Source organism: Chlamydotis macqueenii, chromosome 3 (genome assembly GCF_036417535.1).
Source record: "Chlamydotis macqueenii isolate bChlMac1 chromosome 3, bChlMac1.mat, whole genome shotgun sequence".
Lineage (NCBI taxonomy): Eukaryota > Metazoa > Chordata > Aves > Otidiformes > Otididae > Chlamydotis > Chlamydotis macqueenii.
The window spans coordinates 33,046,982-33,063,169 of NC_141558.1; the positions used below are offsets into that span (position 1 = coordinate 33,046,982).

At 41.5% G+C, this 16,188-nt stretch overlaps 1 protein-coding gene across 34 annotated transcripts in view; it reads left to right on the top strand.

Moving 5' to 3' along the window:
* The window catches only part of RIMS1 (regulating synaptic membrane exocytosis 1), a 338,013-nt gene extending 322,453 nt beyond the window's left edge, over positions 1 to 15,560 (top strand). For all 34 annotated transcript variants that reach the window (XM_086745687.1, XM_086745652.1, XM_086745655.1 and 31 more), the window contains 5 exons: positions 2,662 to 2,803; positions 8,097 to 8,209; positions 11,654 to 11,755; positions 12,859 to 12,998; positions 13,353 to 15,560. In XM_086745687.1, the coding sequence (XP_086601813.1) occupies positions 2,662 to 2,803; positions 8,097 to 8,209; positions 11,654 to 11,755; positions 12,859 to 12,998; positions 13,353 to 13,571 (716 nt within the window). In that variant the 3' untranslated portion in view covers positions 13,572 to 15,560. The remainder of the gene's footprint in view (positions 1 to 2,661; positions 2,804 to 8,096; positions 8,210 to 11,653; positions 11,756 to 12,858; positions 12,999 to 13,352) is intronic.
* The last annotated feature ends 628 nt before the right edge of the window (positions 15,561 to 16,188 follow it).

Below are 16,188 nucleotides of genomic sequence, written 5' to 3' on the forward strand. Positions count from 1 at the left end.
CCTCCCTCCCTTGCAGAACATGGTTTTACAGGAGGACACCAAGATAAACTGTTCTCATTACTTTTTGTGCTGTAAGTTGGTGAAAAAAATATTATATGCATAACTGACCAAGGTTAAAACTTCCAAAACCTGTGCAATGTGTTTTTCAGTTCTTATTCATGTGCAAAGGCAATTTCCTTTATGCCATAAAACTCTTGATGTATTTTACCATTCTCTCTTGGGTTATTTTAATGTTATATTTCTGATTGTACTGCAGAATATGAAGACTGAGGTTATAAAATGAAATATACAGGTGGACTCTAGTTTTCCCAGGAAACATTGTGGACATTAGTAGCAGTTACAAAAGGAGGCAAAATAATTTTTTTTTAATCTTCAATCCGAAAAATAATTGTTGACAAAAAAAAAAAAAAAGAAGTGGAATCAAGCACAGTAAGACAGACAGCAGTGACTTGAACAGTATTGGGAAAAAGACAACCTGCTATTTGCAGCACGGTGAGACAAGGTTGTGGACTTGCTTATGGCCATGCATGAGGATTCCTACTTCATGGTCTGTGCACTTAAAATCTGTGAAGCAAAGAAGTATGTTCAAGCAGCAACATGGATGTTATCCATGGGAATATAAAATTACTCTTTCAAAACAAAACACTTGTTATTTTCAGTCTCTGTTGTGACTCAAAGCTAAAATATACATTTCTGTAATTTAGTTGATGGATCTTTTTTACAGTTATTATTTCTATGAATACGTTCTCCGTTATGCTTTCCCAACAGCCTGGCTCTAATCTCTACATTTCAGCACCCACCATGATGTCCAGGTGGTCCAGAGCAGCAACTGTTTTCCCTGATTTGTACCAAGGTCATGATGATCTTGAAGCTACCTTTAGTGTCTCATCATTCTCATTTGCTGAGCCATGAATACTCACAGGCAGCTCTATTCAGCTGCCCACATTTCAGGCTCTGCCAAATTATGTCCTTCCAGTCATGCTGCCTGATCTGGCTGGCTCCAGAAAAGAAGGCAGAGGTAAACCACGTAATCTCACTGCTTTGTGGGAGCAGATGGAAATGGAGACCTTTTCAGACACATCCCAGTGAGAGACAGTGGCACAAAACAACATGGGCAACAAATGCATAGCTCCTGAAAACGTGAGAATCCTGCTTTGGTGGAGGGCTCTGCTGGTGCGTTATACTTCATGGGCTGCCTTTTAATTCATTTTTTGATGCTCAGTTTACCTTTCAGTGTTGATATGGTGGAGACACCATCTATTTTTAAAGATAAAGCTCAGGTCCAAAATGTAGCATTTGTTTTTCTATATGCAGAGTCACTGAAGTTGCAGCAAATACCTTCCACAGCCACCCTGCCCTGTCTAAGCGTGGAGCCTTATGTGAAGAGAGATCAATATCTGTCAGCTTCAAACATCAGTGATGTCCATGTGAAACAGGAAAGTGACATTTTTTTTCAGAGCAATTCAGTTTCCATAGCAGGTGGAGGCGGAAGCAACGTCTACTTTTTCAGATGCTCCCCTGAGCAGTCTGTGAAAAGGAAGCAGAGGCTTTGCAGACAGTGAAGGAAGTGGCACTGAAATGAAGGGGCAAATGCAGGATAATGTTTTTAGCATGCACTTCTGTGAAACTTTGTCAAATCAACTACTTGCTGAGAGAAAGTAATGCTGCCCACTGAATGATAAGCTGAACTAAATGAAAACGAATAGGACACTGAGTTTGAAGTCAACACACACTATTACATCACATAGACTTTGGTGGAAGTATTTCAGTTAAAGGTCTTTGGGAATAAGTGTCATCATTTAGAAGCGTAATTTCTGCCACACGTCAGTAGAATCCATTGTAGACGGGCCGTTGCACCTTGAACTCAGAAACATCCCTGTAAAGGACTGCAAGCTCTCCTTGCTCAAAGGTAACACAAAACCTTCCTGGTGGAACTCAAATTGCATTTTAAGGAATGGGGGATGGAAGCTTTTGCAATGGATCAAGTCTTCAAACAATTTCACAAGATTTGCATTACTCTTCTAGTGTCCAGCTACAAATCTAGACTTTGTGAAGTCCCATCATCTTCCACATGGATTCTCCAGAGTTAATTCTACTTAGGAAGTGCTGAGATCAGAAGTTATGTAAAGCTTATTGTTTACTTTGAAGAATTTCTGTGGTGAAAAGTAAGATTTTGCTGGTTCAAAACACGTTATTATATTTTTGATACCAAGTATTTTAGTACTTAACATTTTTCTGTTGAATGCATAAAGGTTTTTTTTCTCTCTTTTTTTTTTCTCTGAGAGTTGTAACTTCTTTTGTAGTCAGCCAACCTAACTAACAGGGTGGCTAGAGACACCTCACTGAGTATATGGTTAGCAGACACTATCACAGTCATCCTGTCTACGTTCCAACTGTATAAAGGTTATTCATAAGACACCTAATTTCTAACAGTTTGTCTTAACAAGGATCTTCAGGCTGCAACCCTTTCAAAGAGAAGCCACCACCATTTTGCAGCTGAAGAAGAGAGATTCCTTCTTCGATCAGAATCGTCTTTCTGAATTAATAAATAATAATGCTCGAGTCAGATCACTGTTATTGGGGGAAAACTGCAAGGAAAGGCTTGTCTTTCTAACTCTTAAGTTGTCATTCTAACTATTGCTTCTTTTTCTCTGCTTTCAGAGGCTGGCAACAAGAAGCTAAAGAGCACGATACAGAGGAGCACAGAGACAGGAATGGCAGCAGAGATGAGGAGTCGTATGGTTCGACAGCCAAGTCGGGAATCCACTGATGGCAGCATAAATAGTTATAGCTCCGAGGGCAAGTAAGTGCCCTTAAATGTATCAGTAACGTGGGAGAAGTTTATTGCCTTTGAAAGAAAACCTGGGATGTGAGCAGAGGTCCCAGCTCTGGCTGAAGGGGATACCTCTGTGTACAGATTCTTCCTCTTGAAACATTTGCAAAACTGAACTATTTTAGGCACATAACACAAATTTCTTGAAAATTGAAATTGAGAGAGGACTACTTAGGGATTCATATTTTCCTTGTCATCCAGTGAGGCATTTTGTTCATCAAAAGACGACTAAATTCAGACTGCATTATTCAAAACAAAACCTAGGGGTACTTTTTCTTTGAGTTATGTTTGTATTAACTCAGTTAAACTTCAGATGTTGTATGTAAATCCCTGTGATATGAAACTCTGTTCAGTAATACTATATACAAAGAAAGTTTAGTTTGGAGTTGGCCCAAGTCGCTTATTGAGAATGGTAAACCCAGAGTCCAGCTGCCCCATCAGCTGAAATCAGGCAGAGGACTCTGGGGGATGGTGCAGCTGTTTTCATTCACTGCTGAGTGACTGGGTATGTAGGAAAGGAGAACAAAGGCAGACCTGACACAGAAGCATCCATGAACACTCCAGCCTCCTCCCAGCTCTCAGTGGGACTCTACCACGTGTGCCAAGGCACAGTGGTCACTAGGAAATTCTTAGAAGATGCCTCCCCACAAAAGGGGAAATGGGGAGTAGAGAAATCCACCCTTTAGACCTGGAAAAATTAGAAATTGCAACTTCTTTGGCTTCATCTTTTTATATGCTTACCGTGTTACCACAATTGCTACTGCACATTGTATAAGGCACAAAGAGTCAGGGGCAGCCATGGCAGTGGCAAGGAGCAGCGTAAAGGTGCAGTTTCTCCATCATCAAATGATCTCATTTTTTTTACAATGAGGGTGGGGAGGCACTGGAACAGGTTGCCCAGTGAAGCTGTGGGTGCCCCGTCCCTGGAAGTGTTCAGAGTCAGGTTGGATGGGGCTTTGAGTGACCTGGTGCAGTGGAAGATGTCCCTGTCCATGGCAGGGGAGTGGAACTAGGTGATCTTTAATGTCCCTTCCAACCCAAACTGTACTATGATGATGCTAAAAATTGCAAGAGCCATGTAAGAAAACCAGGCTCCATCATTATTAACTCAAAAACAAAGTAGATAAGCATCAGATGAAGAATGAGGGACAAACGTAAAATATCCCAGTATTTTTCTCAGTATGATTCTATGACAGGAAATTACCTTTACCCTTTCAACACTCCATCCTGCTATCCTTCCTCTCTCTACGCTGGAGTGTCAGTCTTTGAGGCACCAGTCACTCACCATGGGGACAAAGGGCTCAATAAACTGGACTCTGCCAAGGAGGAGCTGAGGGAGCCTATTTCCCTGGTTAGCAGTATGGGAGAGGTGGGAGCCCAGCACTGATGGCGAGGACCTTTTCAGGGGAACAGCCTAATCCTCTGCTCCACCCTCAGAGTGTGTGAACAGATTTGGCAAGGCTGAGGCAGCCAAGGTCTGGATCGGGAGGTCACAGCAGGCATCTGGAGGACAGGAACTGCAAGGTAGAGCCTTAAATTGTTGACTTGAGAATCAGCCTCTGAGAAAGGCAGTGAAGAGAGCAAGCCTGGAAGGTAAACAGAGTGCTTGCTTCTTATTGGGACATAGTTCATGCTGGGTGTGCATAGCAGGACTTACTTTGAAAATTATCCTTTAGAACTAGGTCCATCTTCAAGGTAAAGTGAGCTATCATAAGCTGGTAGTCACACTACCTGTATCTTATGTCTCGTTTCTGCCTCCTTTGCTCCTGTGCCTGCTCCCCATCTCTCACTGCTCCAGTGGCAGTTCTGCCTCTGACAAGTCTCCTTACCTCTCTCAGTGCTCTCATATAACAGATTTCTTTACATCTGGCTGCACTTGTCCTGCTTTTCTGATCTGTACTTTTGGCACCAGCTCCCTAACTCTTCATTATGTTTCTGTCCCAGACTTTTGGTTTGATAAGAGTTACCAGCTCTTCTGGTTGATTCCTGATCCTCAGTATACCTCAGCTTTGTTTCCTGACTCCAAAACCACTTTGCACTTGACCTTAGCCTTAAACAGTGTCCCTGATCTCCATATGCCTGTTCCAATCCCTGGCAAGAGTAAAGAAACAGTGAGGCCAGTGAAGTGAGAACATCACCAATATATAATAGTGACTCCGAAGGGAAGCCCAGGAGAATGGGCCAAAGGAGGCAGATAACAAAACTCGGGTGAAATAGTTAAATATATCTTGCTGCAATGAAGGAAGAGAAACATTCCTTAAACAGGACACAATGCCATAGGCAAAAGGGATACCAGAGGACTCTGCTCAGTGTGGTGCTGTACTTTGTGGCTTAGAAAATTTCTCTGAAATCTGTTTTTTTACAATTATGTGATTTAGATATAGATCAAATCCCCAGATGCTCTGCAAACTTGCTTGAGTTTGATCGAATAATGTTAGTTTACAGCAGCTCTGAGTTTAGATCACAGTGAATGAAGAATGTTAAATGCAGAGATTCTTCTCAGAAGGATGATCAATACAGCAATTTTCTACTGTTTAATCACCTCCCCCATGTGCATCACTGGCTTGTTTGTAGAACATGAGTTGGACACAGCTGCAAGGTGAATGTGTACTTCACAACCTTCATTATTATGTGTACAGCTAGATGTGTCTGAAAAGTGAGAAGGCTCTCCAGTGAACATGTTCAATGCTGTTAGTCATTCCAGAGAAAAATGTAACACATTTTGGGGAAAAGGGCCAAAGGAACGAGCAAAAAACTTTTCATAGCAGGCACAAGAGTGAATGAGTAGTGTCATCGGGGAGAGAAAGCAAATTGTGTGTCTTGTCAGGAGGGGTAGGCTTGAAGCTGCATCTTGAGGTTAGGTGAATGCTGTAACTGGTGGGCTGACAGTTGAACTGGAGACCTTGAGGTTCTTTTCCTCCTCCATCTAAAGAAGTCTTCTTAAAAAAATAATTTATTAAAACTAAATTTCTGTGAAAAACTTATTTTTTGGTAAACCAGAGTTTTCTAATGAAAAGGACAGTGCTGATATTTTTTGGCCAGCTTTAGTTGCAGGCAGTCTATATGTTTATGCAGGCACAGCAAGAGCAGTTAGTCTTGAAGACAGGAATGGACTTTTTCTGTCCAACTAACTGGGGTTTGCAACGAGTTTTCAGTGTGAATTGAGTGACTGGAGAACATAAGCCTGATTTGTGGAAATCAAAGCTTTTCACACAAAATGTTTTTATTAGGAAGTTATTATTTTCTCCAGGCTACTAGGGAATTTCCTTTGAGGGAGAAGCAGATACAGAATGGACAATGGCCTGTTGAATAAGATGCTATCTAGACTTGGTTCTAAGTCTGTTCTTCTGTTTCTCGTAATTGTAATGAGGAAGTCAAAGCTGAGTCTCCCCACCATGGATCATTCTCTCTCTTTGTCGTAGTTCAGCCCCGATCGAGACCAGACTACGCAGTCTCTCTCTCGCTCCCCCCACCCTCCGAGAGAATAGGAGGAGATGATATAAGAAAAACAGCTCAAGGTTTGAGATAAGGACGGAGATAAATCCTTAAAGTTACCGTCACGGGCAAAACAGACTCGACTTGGGGAAAACTATTCATTTATTTCTAAAATTAGCAGGAGAATGAGACAGGGAACAAGATAACCTCCCCCCACCCCTCCCTCTTCCCAGGCTTAACATTATCTATACTACCTCCCCTCCCGAGCGGCACGGGGCGGGGAAAAGGGAATGGGGGTCACAGTCAGTTCATCACGCGTTGTTTTATGCCGCTGTATCATCGTCGGGGGAAGAACTCCTCACATTCCTCCTCTGCTCCAGCGTGGGGTCCCTCCCACATGCCACAGTCCTTCATGAAACTGCTCCAGCGTGGGTCATCTCTTCCATGGAGTGCAGTCCCTCTAGAACAGCTGTCTCAGCGGGCCCTCCACGGGCCACAGCCTCCTTCAGGCCTCCACCTGCTCCGGCGTGGGGTCCTCCACGGGCTGCAGGTGGATCTCTGCCCCTCCGTGGACCTCCATGGGCTGCAGAGGGACAACCTGCTCCACCATGGTCTTCACCACGAGTTGCAGAGAAATCTTGGTCAGGAGCCACGTTACTCCTCCCCCTCCTTTTTCACTGACCTTGGCGTCTGCAGCCATTCCTCACAACAGGCTGGCAGACGCCTCTCAGGATCCTTTTTACATCTTATTCACTTCTCATCTCCTCTCCACTTCTTGCAGCCAGGCTGGGCCAAGTTGGGCCCAGTCGGCTGCCTGGCGGGAGGCCAGAGGGTGAGGCCTGCAAGGCCCACGAGGCTCGCGCCTCCCCCTCTCTGCTCCCCGCTCAGCGGCTTCACATCTCTCCTCCTCTTTTTCTGTTTTCCCCTTCTTAAATACGTTATCGCAGAGGCGTTATCACGGGACATTCTGCTACCAATTGGCTCGGCCTTGGCCAGCAGCAGGTCTGCCCTAGGCCCGGCCGAGTCCACTGAACAAAGGGGAGCAACTTCTAGCAGTTTCCTACAGAAGCTACCACCTTAGGCCCCCCCCTCACTAACAAAACCAGAACACTCTCTCTCTCTTTTTTTTTCCCTTTTGTTATTGTTTGGAGAATGCATATCTATTAAAAAGAAAGTGGAGATTATGGAATACAAGAAGGCATCTTGGAAGAGCATGTATGTTCTTTGCTGATGTATTACAGTTCAGTTTGTGTCCTGAAAGAGGGGTGTGTACCAACTGTAGGTCCAGATGTGGCTACCAGAATATTTTGGCTATGGAGTGCCCATACACTTAACTCTAATCAACACTAGTACTACCCGCAAGTTTATTGCTTCATTAAACAGCTGTGGCAGTCAGATTCATTTAGTGTATACATTTGTGTGCCTTAACTGATGTGAATGGGGTTTGGATGTATGTACAGATATAAAACAGTATTACAAAGTAAATCAAGTATTCAAGAATGAAGAATGGTAGGCTGTTAAATTTCATGAGGCTTTTTATATTTTCTCATACAAAGTCACTCATAGTTTACTTACCTATCAGGCTCTTCACTGCTTCTGGAGAACTCCTTAGCAAGAACTGTTTTATGGACTTACTTGGGTCCATGTGCAAAATTTCACTGCACTTTGGGGTCCGTGGGAGACAGCTCGTTCCTGATGCTGCAGAACAATTTGTGGTTGCATGTCCTTAGCTGCTTGCCTTGTATCAGTACTACTTTTGAGGTAAATGCTGTAAAACAATAGAAATTAATTGTGTTCTTATACTTAACCAGCTTTTATTTTGCTTCAGCTTAATATTTCCTGGAGTACGGCTGGGCGCTGACAGTCAGTTTAGTGATTTCCTCGATGGACTTGGACCTGCACAGTTAGTAGGCCGACAAACGCTAGCAACCCCTGCCATGGGTAAGAATACCAATGTTCTCCTCTGTTAAATGCATAATAAGCCTAACGCACACACTACCAGACTACAGCACAAAAAAAAAAAAGACTTCTACAGAGTGGCCTCCTTCACTGTAAACATGAAGGTCCTATAAGTAGTCACGGGTATTCCTAGTATGCTGGCATCCAAAATGGCATGAGAAACAGTGTTTGAGCCATTTGAGGTGTTGGCTAATTTCATTTGCGGTTTGAAGGTTGGGGTTACACTTTACTTTCTACTCAGAATTATTGTGGCTTCTCCAGTTGTAGCTCACTGCAAAATCTCAGCTGTTCAGAGTTTATGTTTATTTGCCACAGATTATATTGGATGTGACAGACAATTTCTGCACTTGCCCAAGCTTAATTCATCTAACCCTAGAATGTGAAACTTCTGCTCACATTTGCAATGCCCAAGACACAGTTGCTGATAAAGCCAGTGTTTGTCGTGAATGAGACAAAATCCTTTTCTACAGGAGCTGCCTGTGATCTTCTCTGTGTTCCAGACCAGTCTGTATTTCCCTATAGTAGCATTAGCTGTATCTTGGTTATGAATAGAGTATGAGTGTATAAGATGTGCAACAGTGCAGTACTGTGTAAGTATCTTTGGAAAGATTTGAATTTTTTTTTGCTTATATACAAGCAATTCTTAGACATGGTTTTGGATGCTAAGTGAGGAATCCTTGACTGATTACTTTAACCATACTTCTGCTGGAAATTATAAATGGCCCATGCTTCAGTACAGCTGTCTTGGGAGAATCAGCTTCAGGAAGGGCTACTGAGCTGCTTCTGAAAAAGGAGAGAGAAACAGAAAGAAAAATTGCAGAGGAGAGTGTTCCCCTCCCAAGTCATAAGCAGAAGGAGACACAAACTTTCTTGAGAATGCTTTGAGTACTCCCTAAGGCAATGGCTGCTATGTAAGTCCAGATGACTACTACTAATACATTAATAAGCACCAAAGTTGTTAAATTCATATTTTTATTCTTATTTTGAAAGAGAAGATATTTGTGAGATGATTTGCCAAATAAAAATCTAAGTGGCTCTATCAGTATGAATATAAGGGTCTAGATTTCTTCCAGCTCTTTATTTTAACCTTGTTTTCTGACTAAATATTTTTCTGCAGATTACTTGAGTAATATGTTTATTTGCACTTCTTAGAACTGTTTATTTACTAAAAGCTCAAGTTTTGGCCCCCCAAAAAGCACTCAATCAAGCTTTTTTAACAATTTTCAGAAGACCACCTATGTGGTATTCTTTCACTAGTGACGATTTGAAAATGTTTGTATTATCGCTCCCCCTTCTGGTTCCCTGTTGCATGTTTTATTTTGGATATGTGATATGGAGATGTGCTCTTAAAAAGGCTTGTTGGAATTTTCCTGTGAGCTCTTTTTAGTGCAACACAGAGCTCTGTTTATTCAAGCAAAGTTTGATTGATAAAAAAATCTTCCCTGCTGCTCTGTCATACCTCAAGTACCAAGGTATAAACACTGCTTTAATATGCTGTTAGACAAGCACGTGAAAATCTCATGCCGTTAATTTCAAAATACTGTCTTTCTAAATCTGGACCCCAAATTCTAGTTCAGGACTACCTGTTTTTAAGTGTGTTGTTTCAGACAGTTAGAGTTTGCATGTCAAATATATATATACTCACGTGTTTCATGGATATATGTATAGTTCATTTATTTGCACACGCAGTTGCCCGTGTCATACTGTGCATTTTTTATTCTAAGTGGCCTCTTTTCTATGCAGCCAATTCCATGATGTGTGAAACCACAGAGATAAAATGCTTTGAGCATCTGTCCATAGTTGACTTCCCTTGCATTTTATTGATCTAGATCAGAACAGTGTTTGGTCTCAGACTACGCAGTTTCCTTTTTCTGCAGGAAATGTCATTTGTCAGAACTCAGGGAGGGAAACAAGTTTTACTACTTAGTAGCAAAAGCAGAATCTTATTTTAACATGTTGCATCATTTTACTTGCACCAAAAATGGGTGTGGAATATTGATAAAAACAGGAAAATTGTCACCGCTGTACTTGTGGGAGACTTTTGCGGAAAAAGACCTCTTTTGAGCTCCTGCAGGGCAGGATGTCACTCTGAAGCTGTGCTATGAGTTCATGCCTCGTCTGGTTGGTGTCTCTGCCTTATGCCGAGGATCCAGTCAGGCAATTGTAGTTACAGAAGAAGGTTTCAACGTTAGCCTCTACCAGCAGTTCTCCTTCCTGCTACATCAGACAAGGAGCCTTCATGCTGCCAGCTCTTGCCTCTCAGCTTGGAGGCAGAAACTTCCAGCCAAAGGGATTTCTGAACATGAGTTTGGGTTTCAGGCTTTCTGAGTATGGGACCACTGTCAGGGTAGCAGATGGAACAGAATGCCCAGGGAGGTGGTAGATGCCCCATCCCTGGAAACATTCAAGGCCAGGTTGGACGGGGCTCTGAGCAACCTGATCCGGTTGGAGATGTCCCTGCTCCTTGCAGGGGGGTTGGACTAGATGGCCTTTGAAGGTCCCTTCCAACCCAAACCATTCTATGATTCTATGTCAGTGGCTGGCACACTGGTGCAACAGTCCTAGGTAGGAAGCCCCTAGAGAATTCACCAGTGCAAGATTAAAGGTGTGGTGGTTATACCATAGTGTTGCTGGAAATTTGCCTGCTTCCATGGATCAGAAATACTGAGATCTGATATAAACCCTACATTAAGAGAGGGCACCATGCTCCCTAAGTATCTATCTGTGTCCAGTTCTGGAGCCCCCAGCACAAGAAGGACATGGACCAGTTGGAGAAGGTCCAGAGGAGGGCCACGAAGATGATAAAAGGGCTGGAGCACCTCTCTTATGAGGACAGGCTGAGAGAGTTGGGGCTGTTCAGCCTGCAGAAGAGGAGGCTCCGGGGAGACCTGATAGCGGTCTTCCAGTACCTCAAGGGGGCCTACAAGAAAGTAGGGGATAGGCTGTTTAGTAGGGCCTGTTGCGATAGGATGAGACGTAATGGTTTTAAAATACAGGGGGGTAGATTTAGATTAGAAATTAGGAAAAAATTTTTTACAATGCGGGTTATAGAACACTGGAACAGGTTGCCCAGAAAGGTGGTGGAGGCCCCATCTCTGGAAGTGTTCAAGGCCAGGCTGGATGAGGCTCTGAGCAACCTGACCTAGTCAGGGATGTCCCTGCTCCTTGCAGGGGGGTTGGACTAGATGACCTTTGAAGGTCCCTTCCAACCCTAACCATTCTATGATTCTATGATTCTATGATTCTATCTTTTAGTCCTGGTTTAAAGGTGGAGAAATTACAGAGATCAGGAGGACAGTTGACAAGCACACTAATGTAGCAGACTAGTAGCAAACTAGTCTTCCTCTTTTTCACTCCTATACCCTATCTCCCAGTCTGTACTGCTTCTCTAAAATGCGGGCTTCTTTTTTCTCCCTCCTCTCTCAGGTGACATCCAGATTGGAATGGTGGATAAAAAGGGCCAGTTAGAAGTAGAAGTCATTAGAGCCCGTGGCCTCACACAAAAACCTGGCTCAAAGTCTACCCCAGGTAAGGAAAAAAAAGTAGACAATATAGTAACAGAAAACAAGAGTATGAAATAATGCTGATGAACTGGGAATCGGAGACATTTTGAGCTCCTCATTAGCTGCCACTACATTGGCGTTAGTTTGATTTTTTGTTCAACAAGGAATACGTGGGTGGATATATCCTTCTACCAATGTCCACTTCTTACCACCTTGCATCTGCCAGTTGCAGGCCACCTTTCAAGGAATGATTTTCAGCAACTCAACATTTATTCTGGAAGGAACATTTGCAGAAATATTTATGCGTATCTTAGGCAAGTCATATATCACAGAAGGGTTTTGTCAATGTAGATGAAGTTGTTTGTGTTTGTTCCACATCAAAAAAAGAGATGGAGAACAGATGAAAGTTCTTTGAACAAACAGCTTAACAGACCCACATGCCAGGATCTTCTATACACAACAGTTCTTCAAGAAGACAGCAGGTTATGCTAGTGCCAGTGTCAATAATTTGTATAATGAATGAGATTTAATATTGTATCATTTTATAAGGACGTTTTTTGAAGTTCTAGTTATTTATAGAACTCTTTATTAGAGAGTTAAAATCACTACCACAACCACTGCTTAGTGTAACAGCTGGAACAGTTGTTTTAGATAACATTTTGCCAAAATGGTACTTTAGAACCTCCTTAGGAGCTGAAGATGAAAGTGCCATTAACGTCTGTGTTATTGGAGTGACTTAGTTTTAAATATTCCTTTCAATGAAGCATCAAAGTCTTTTGTTTTGAAATATCTCTGACCCCTAAATGTACTTAGAGACTCCAGAGTAACTATCAAGTGACAGTTAATTCCTGGCAAAATAAAGTGTTTTTAAAATGACAGACATGAAATGTAATTGTTGTTAGTAACATCTTAGCTAATTACATTCAAAGTTTATAAAAATCAAATTGATTTCTTATGGGCTGTGTCATTTATTTTATGAACATAATTGTATTCAGATTATACAGTGAAGATAATGTGTATCCTTTTCTCTCCACTCAGCTTCCTTTTAAGGCATTTTTCCTCCAGCTCAGATGTGCAATGTAGAGGTTTTTAAGTCCAAACATAAAATTCATGATGTTCTGTTTGCAGCTCCGTATGTCAAAGTGTATTTATTGGAAAATGGAGCATGTATAGCTAAGAAGAAGACAAGAATTGCAAGGAAGACCCTTGATCCTTTGTACCAACAGACACTGGTTTTTGATGAAAGTCCACAGGGTAAAGTCCTTCAGGTCAGTTGCTTCTTAATCCCATTTTAGGCTATCATTTGGAGAAGCACTCACATGTTTACTTAAGTTTAAGCAATATGCGTAAACCCATTCCAACTCACTAAGCATTTAATTTTATAAATACCAGCAAACACATCCTTGTGGCTTGTGGTTCCAGACCTGCAAAATGTCTGGCTGTATTAAACATTTCTCTTTTGTTGATTCTTGCTCCTGTCCTCCCATTCGGTTTTCCCACAAGAGGGAACAATCATTCATCCTGAAGAGTAACATTTTCCTCACATTACACATAACAGCAGGAGTGAATTTATAAGCATGGATCTGGGGACAATGCTGACCCTGTATTTTATGTTCTTCCAGGTAATAGTTTGGGGAGACTATGGCCGAATGGACCACAAATGCTTCATGGGAGTTGCCCAGATCCTTCTGGAAGAACTGGATTTGTCCAGTGTGGTAATAGGCTGGTACAAATTATTTCCACCTTCATCACTAGTGGATCCAACCTTGACTCCCCTGACACGCAGGGCTTCCCAGTCATCTCTGGAAAGTTCAACTGGGCCTCCTTGTGTTAGATCATAGTAGCAGGTGCTGTCTAATAAAAACATCACCCAGGATAACAATTGGAACCAGATATTCACAAGATCAAAAAACATTGTTGGAGAGAGACAATCACTTCTGTTTTTGCTTGTAGTAGTTATCCAAAAATATGTCTGATGGCAAGAGATGGCTTAAATTGACAGAACAAAGGTATATCACATACGGCCAATCTATTAGCGGCTATCACCGATGCTTATAATGATCAAAAAAAAAAAAAAAAGAGAGAGAGAGACACCTTTAGATTCGACCTAAATCAAAGACGAGCCAAACTGGAAGCTCTCACTCTGTTAACAATGTTGTATTTTTCACATTTTGACAGAGCCCTCAAGCAGTGTTACCTTCCTGGTGTTTCAGCAGTTTTTTCTGTACTTGTCACTTCCACTAGTTTTTTGCCATGTGATTCTGCTAGTTTTGTAGAAGTCCTCACAACGCTAACAGAGACCCTTCCTTTCTTTTTCTAAACCAAACAAAAAAGGGCTGAAGCATATCTCTGTAAGCATCGTTAAAGTGTTCAACAGCCACAGTTAAGATTCCAGCAAGTTCAAATCGTTTCTCAGTTCTGGTACTTCCAAGTCTCTCGGGTGGGAACCCAGAACAAATGACCAAGTTATATTCTTAAAAACAAATAATCATCACAGTGCCACTTTTTCTTTGTAAAAAGCAGATATGTTTGCATTATATATAATAACTTTTATGTTTATGATGTTTTGCATGGAAGAATTTTGAAGAATTCTGCAACTACTGCTGGGGACTGGTATAAAGCAGCTTTAGTCTTAATTTTGACATTGAATATGTTACTGGTAATGCAGTTTTCCTCCTAGAAATGGAGAGGAAATATTTACGTTTCTGTGTATAAATGTATATTTGACTTCCCAAAATGTTGACCAGGAATGGATTGAGCATATGACACTTTCAGCTGTACCCAGGCTTCTCTGATGTGTGTCACTTCAGACGCACCGGACTGCCCTGGATAGAGCATGGTATGAGTTGTTCAGTGTTTCACTGGAAATTCCAGTTGAAATATTCTGCACTTACTAATGTTTTTATCAAATTTTAGTTTACATTTCTTTGAGATTGATGCAAGCACAAGGCTTGATTTTTTAATGCAAGATATCTTACTTTTTGGAGAAAAAAAAATCAAATTTCAATTTGCTTTTTATTCATTTGAGTTCTTCTTGGCCTTGAAATCCCTTGTGATATTCTGTAAATGTGCGAACCACTGCAGATTCCTGCAGGTGCATTGATATGTTTCCCCTCCTTTTACAGGCCATTCAATTTTGTGATCACACAAATAGAGCAGCATGACTTGGAACTGTTCAAAGCTGCATGCACGTTTTGTAAAAAGAGATGAAAAAGGTTATTTAATAATGTATGTTAGTTCCACATAGGCCAGCTTGTATGTTGCATGTACTTGTACAGTTTGCTCGTAATTACTATACTAAAGTAACCAAGAAATCTAAGCCATCCATTTTTCTTATAGACATTTTGCAGGTTTTACCCAGGCTAGGTCTGTGAGTCTGGTGCTAAATGTCTATAGATGGACTTTATTTTTTACCCTATGGAAAACGTGATGTAGTACGGACCAAATTCCTTCTAATAACTATTTTGGTGTAGATTCCTACTGTGGGGCTGTAACACATGTAGAAACTGTGTACACACTAGGTTTTAATTCATAGACATACTGCCTGCACCAAGTGAACTATTTATTATTACTCAACACGTGGGAATTCTTCTGCCCATCTTTCCATAGGGTGCAGATTGGTTACTGCTCGACCTGCTGAGCAGGAAGAACTCAAGCATTGGTGCACTACTACTAGATCCTGTTCTGTCTTAGTGGCCAAAAACCAACTAGTTATAATTCGATAGTATCTTTCTATTTTGACCACTTGTCTTAACACTCCCCTGTGCTTTTAAATGAACTTCCAAATCATGTTAATGTAAACATGTTTAATAAAATTTCCTTTTCATGTCCAGTGTAGTAGTTGTGCTCTCTGTATGTTCTGAGGTTCATCTGTGATTCTGCTCGCTGCAGGACTGTGTGAAATGTGTTAAGGAACAGTAAAATGATAAGTAATTTCTATGGTTCTTTTGATTGCTGTAATAGTGTATGTTGAAATCTGGGGCCAAAAACTGAGGCCTGGTGAAAGTCATGTTTGGTTGGCTTCCTTTTCACTGAGAAAGAAACCAAATTGTGCTCTCATTCACTGAAGCAGGCAAATTGAAGTCAAAACTGAAATTTAGCCAAATTACAAACTGGTGAAACCAAATCAGCTTATTGGAGTTGAGCGATGCTGCGTCTTCTCGCACCAGGTCAGCGGGGCAGTATGTGTCAGAGCCAGACACCAGCTCTCCGTTTGGTGTGTGCTGAGCCTTTCAGATGTGAGAACAACTCCTGATCTTTTGCACTTTCTAAACCCAGAAATACATCCTTGTGTTGTAATGCCCTTATGGACAATGCTTTATAGAAATTTACCTGAGAGCAAAATTTGGCACTAAATTTCATTAGAGAAGCAAAGATTCTGTACTTTGTTTGATTTTTAGTTTTCCATGTCCCACAGATACCTGATCACAATTTAAAAATAACATAAAGAAAATATTG